We start from the raw sequence: 5,491 nt of genomic DNA, 5'->3' as shown, positions 1-5,491 counted from the left end.
CGTGACAGCAGGGTCCCAGGCTTCATTTAATGAAGTAGTGCCTGTTTAATGCAGCAAACCCATTGGCCACAAAGAAGCATTTAATGCATGAGGGAAGGTGGGAAGTGACTGAAGTCAGGATTTGGTGATAAGGATCAGAGTGATTAGACGTGGACATTCTCACAAGAATTCTGACAGCCTGAGATATTGGTTCAACAGCTATCCAGGCCATAAATGCGTCTCCACGGCCAGAAGCTCAGAACCCACGATCAGGAGCGGCGGCCGAGATTCACCGGGATTTCTGGGGTCACACCACCATACTTCACGATCCCAAATGTTGATTGGACACCCACTTACGCTAATCAGACTCCACTATGCGTAAATTCAGCCTCGATTACTCATCCAGGGACTCTTCCTATAAATACAAGACTCGAGCTACATTCAAAGGGTTCAACACCAAAAACAAAGCCTCCCACGGAGCAACTTATTTTTTCCTGTAATGCACTCTCAATATCTTTACTTGCTTTCCTAGGAGTAGTGTTAGATTGTAAGGTGTTTACACCCAAAACAAACGGCCAATAAGAGCAGGACACGTGGAGGAAACTGGGCTTGGTCAGAGGCGTCCTCGGCACTCTACCTACCGATCTCTCCATTAGGGCAACGCCCTCTCCTAGGACACGTGGCACGCTCCCAAGCGACGTCCACAGTCCCACATCGAAATTATCAACAAAATGCACACCTCCCAAGGCCTATAAAAGGAGGCCAACTATCCTAAAATGGAGGTAATCAGAACTAACGGCATACAAGCCTATTGATCTGTCAGTTAAACTTTCTATTTTCGAACTTACTTAAGCATCGGAGAGCCTTCGGCCGGTACCACACCGGTGCCCTAGGTCTTACCGTGTGTTTGCTCATATTGCAGATCGCACAGACTACCGAGGCATCAAGGATACCGAAGGCATAAAATTACTAAGTTGACCCTCAAAGTCAGAGAACCACTTTTTGGCGTCAACAGTTTGGCGCCGTCTGTGGGAATCGATAAAATCGACCCTTTATCCCAAACACATGGGGACCAACTCAAAAGCAACGTTCCTACCACAGGAGGGGATGCCGTTCGGCATGCCTAGCGGGGTTAGCCCTGCGCCAGCCCCCTACACACCGGCAACTAATCCCCTGTAACCCAAGCCGCCGAAAACGCGGAGCTTTTAGCCCAAGTTGTGTCCCTTCAGCAGGACATGGCTAGGATGCAAGAACACAATAATCTCCTCTCGACCAGAGTGGAAGAAACACAACAACTGCTGAACCAGCAGAAAACGCAAAACATTCAGACAGATCGATCGTCAGAAAGCCTACAGACCCCCCGCCGGCAGAAGAAAGGCAAGAGGGCAGCAAAGGCAACGCCTTCGCCTGCGCCATATAAACAATTGGTGGTCCCGGCACCAAAAAATAAGCCCCATGTGCCGAAGAAGGTGTATTCCGATTGCCGACACAGGTTGCTAGAACGGGAAGTCGAACGGCGGTCCGAACGGCAGGAATCGCCGATCAGGATAAATGCCCGCCTGGACGATCCCCGACTGAGAAGCATGGGGAGGAAGTCTCCGATACGGAGGATACAAGTCCTGGAATCAACGGCAGAGTCTGACCGAGAATACGCTCCTTCCACCAATCGGTCATCGTCCTACGGTTCGGCAACGCCGACGAAATTCTCTGAAGTTAACCCTATCAGGTCCCAGCAGTGATCGGTGCATCAAACGGCGGAGGAGATACCGGACAGGGACCCTATCATCCGCCTCCTCCTTCAAAGGGTACAGAAGATGGAAGATGATCGAACTCGCTCTCAGGAGCCGGACTGGGGAAGGCTCCGGCCAGGACCCTTCACCAAACGCATAAGGCACTCACGGCAGGATAGGGACGTACAGCCCCTACGCATAACCCCTTATACAGGGGTGGAGGATCCACTGACGCACCTTCATTCTTTCCAATCGGCAGTAGGGTGCCGAGGGCTAAGCGACGAAGGCCTGTGCCTTCTGTTCCCTTCCTCACTCATGGAAGCAGCTCTAAATTGGTTCTACCGTTTGGAACCGGGGACGGTCGATTCCTTCGACGAGCTGAAGCAAATCTTCCTGAACCACTTCATGATTCAGACGGACAGACTGTACTCTGCCGATGACCTGTATACCATCCGGCAGAGAGATGACGAACCATTGCGTGAGTATGCCGCACGATTCAGCCATGAATACTCGAGATGTCCGGATACCGATGACAGGGCAGCCTACGGCGCCTTCAAGAGTGGCCTACGGTCCTCACACTTTCGGTATCTTGTACACAGCAACAACTGGCGTACGTATGACGAACTCATGAAGCAAGCGGCAATCCACGCCAAAGCCGAATACTTCAACTCGAGGGCCGAGCCCACGGCTCGGCAGAGCGAACCCATACAGCGTTCCTCCACGGCACAGGCATCGCCGTTCGCTCCAGCAGCACAAACTGCCGGACACCTTGAAAGCCACAAGCGCAAAGACGCCGGAAGCTCCCAAAGGGGGAATTCCAAGAAAAACAAGAGCAGGTACGGCAGGGACAACTACCGAGCCCCACTACCGGCACATAACCAGGGGACAGAGGTGTTCACTCTGCTCAATACCTCCTACGAGGCAGTACTGATGAACGAAAACGAGATAATCCCGAAGCCATCGTTCAGAAAGCCTAATCGGCAGGACGGCAGGGACACAGGGAAATTCTGCCGATACCATCAGCAGAATAGCCACAATACTGAGGACTGCATAAGTTTGCGAAAAATTGTTGAACGGTTAATTCGGGAAGGCAAACTGGATCAATACATAGCCAGGCCCCAACAGGCGCCAGTCCCGAACGCTAATCGGCAGATCAACATGATCAGCACGATCAGCGGAGGCCTAACCCTGGCCGGGGCATCCAACCGATCGATAAAGCAGTATGTCAGGGCGGCACAGTACCCCCAAGTCCTCGGCATTGAAAGTAGCCGCCACACAAAGATGTCGAAGGTCAGGTGGGAACCCATCACCTTCTCCGAGGAAGAAGAGGAAGGGATCATCTACCCACATAACGACCCTATGATCATCCGAGCCGAGATTGCCGAGTTCAATGTCGGACGAATCCTGATCGACAATGGGAGTTCGGTAAACGTCATCTTCGCCGATGCATTCAAAGAACTCGGGATAGATGACAGCCAGGTCAATCGGCAACTCTCGCCTCTCCTAAGCTTTTCGGGAGACCTGGTCCAGCCAATCGACAGTGTCAGTCTGCCAATCTCTTTCAGCACAGCCCCACGAAGGACCATGGTCTACGACCAGTTCCTTGTGGTGGACTGTCCTATGGCATACAACGTTATTGTCGGCCGAACGGCGCTCACGGCAATAAAGGCCCACTTGTCCCCCCACATGCTACTCATGAAGTTCCCAACTGGTACGGCACGGGGGCAATCAGGGGCGATCAATTGAGCGCTCGGAACTGCTACGCCACAGCGTTGAAATCGGCAGCTCCGCACAAGCAAAAGGAAACCTTCACGGTCGCAGACTTGCCGAACGGCAATGAACCAGTAGACGATCCAAGGGAGGAAATGCCCACCTCGGTGGCACAACCTGCCGAAGATCTCAAAACGGTGGCGCTTGACGAGCGTCAACCGGAACGGTGTGTAAGGATCGGTACCATGCTGAACGCCACCCTCCGTGCCGAATTCATCCAGTTCCTTCGGCAGAATTCGGAGGTCTTTGCCTGGTCCTACAACGACATGCCAGGCATATCCCCTGATATCATCAGCCACAAGCTGAGCATCTCGCCAGCATTCAAACCGGTCAAGCAAAAGCGCCGATCCTATGATACCGAACGGTATGAAGCCATGAAGAACGAAGTGGACAAACTCATGACCATCAGCTTCATCCGGGAGGCTGCATACCCGGATTGGCTGACAAACTCTGTCATGGTTCGAAAGGCAAAAGGCGGGTGGCGAATGTGCCAGGACTATACCGACCTCAATAAGGCCTGTCCGAAGGATAGCTTCCCGTTGCCACGCATCGATCAGCTGGTTGACGCCACTGCCGGTCACGAGCTGCTCAGCTTCATGGACGCATACTCTGGATATAACCAGATCTTCATACACCCTGCCGACAGCGAACACACGGCGTTCATAACAGACAAAGGCCTGTATTGCTATAACGTCATGCCGTTCGGCTTGAAGAATGCGGGGGCAACCTATCAGAGACTGGTCAACTGAATCTTCGGCGAGCAGATCGGAAGCACCATGGAGGTCTACGTGGATGACATGCTAGTAAAGAGCCGAACGGCAGGAGAGCATCTGAAAAACCTATCGCTCATGTTCGGCATCTTGAAGGATTACCGAATGAGACTCAACCTTTCGGCATATCTTCCGGGAGATTCCTCGGTTTCATGATCAGCCAGAGGGGTATTGAGGCAAACCCCGATAAAATCAAGGCCATAATCGACATGGAGGTGCCGAAGACACAGAAGGACATCCAGAGCCTTATCGGACGAGTGGCAGCCCTCACTCGCTTCATCTCCAAAGCCACAAACAAGTGTGCACCGTTCTTCAAAGCCTTGAGAGGGGGCAAACACCATATAGAGTGGACTGCCGAATGCGATAAGGCGTTTCAAGACTTGAAGGACTATATGGGCAGAGCACCGCTACTCTCCAAACCTCTTCCTGGGGAAATACTCTCCCTATACCTATCGGTATCCAACACTGCCGTCAGCTCAGTGTTAATACGAATACCTGAGAGGGCGGAGCTACCGATTTTTTACGTCAGCAAGGCCCTTCAGGGGGCAGAGTCTCGGTACCCCCCACTCGAGCAGCTGGCTTTAGCTCTGGTCGTTTCTGCCCGGCGGTTGAGGCCCTATTTTCAGGCCCACGCCATCATCGTTCTGACCAACCAGCCCCTTCGGCAAGTTTTTCAAAAACCAGAAACATCCGGAAGGCTGGTGAAATGGGCGATCGAGCTAGGAGAATTCGACGTACAGTTCAAACCCAGGCCTGCCGAAAAAGGACAAGCCGTAGCAGACTTCATCGCTGAACTGACACCTTCGGAGGCTTCAGAACCTGAAAAAACCCCTCCACAGGAAGGCCTACCGAATGGCAGTCGTCTCGACCAGTCAACTCCTTTCTGGATCTTACACGTTGACGGCTCGGCAAACTGTTGTGTCGATATAGCTGCACCAAAATGGATTCAGCTGCATCCTCAACTTGTGATACTCGCAAGTGCACGAGCCGTTTGGTAGTATAGCATATGTAAGTGCGAGGTCGATCCCACGAGGATTGGTGATTGAATGATCCAATTCATTTTCCCTACACAAAATAGAAATGAAAAAGAAAGGAAATAAATAAAACAAGGAAGAAAGAAAATAACTAACTCAAGTAGATAAGTTCCCAAGTTCAATTAGATTAACGGATTGATTCTAGCTAATGTATGATTAAGCCATGGTGTGTGGTCATAACCTTGTGTTCCTAATTCCCTAATTTGAT

The 5,491-nt window shown here is 51.8% G+C and overlaps 1 protein-coding gene across 1 annotated transcript; it reads left to right on the top strand.

Moving 5' to 3' along the window:
• Nucleotides 1-1,793: 1,793 nt before the first annotated feature.
• Nucleotides 1,794-4,228, top strand: LOC148293749 (uncharacterized). The gene is made up of 3 exons (XM_088254592.1): nt 1,794-3,188; nt 3,275-3,994; nt 4,103-4,228. Exons 1-3 carry the CDS (start codon nt 1,794-1,796, stop codon nt 4,226-4,228), a joined length of 2,241 nt encoding a protein of 746 aa, XP_088110718.1.
• Nucleotides 4,229-5,491: the final 1,263 nt, after the last annotated feature.

Source organism: Prunus avium, chromosome 6 (genome assembly GCF_965620075.1).
Source record: "Prunus avium chromosome 6, drPruAviu1.hap1.1, whole genome shotgun sequence".
In the NCBI taxonomy this organism is placed as follows: domain Eukaryota; kingdom Viridiplantae; phylum Streptophyta; class Magnoliopsida; order Rosales; family Rosaceae; genus Prunus; species Prunus avium.
This window is presented reverse-complemented; position numbering and strand designations above follow the sequence as displayed.

Bases quoted from the DNA above. Each gene is read 5' to 3' on its own strand.
- LOC148293749 (XM_088254592.1), top strand. From the start codon at position 1,794: ATGGAAGATGATCGAACTCGCTCTCAGGAGCCGGACTGGGGAAGGCTC. The intron at 3,189-3,274 runs GTCAATCGGCAA...AATCTCTTTCAG, and splicing joins TCGGGATAGATGACAGCCAG to CACAGCCCCACGAAGGACCA. The intron at 3,995-4,102 runs GCCTGTCCGAAG...GGATATAACCAG, and splicing joins ACTATACCGACCTCAATAAG to ATCTTCATACACCCTGCCGA.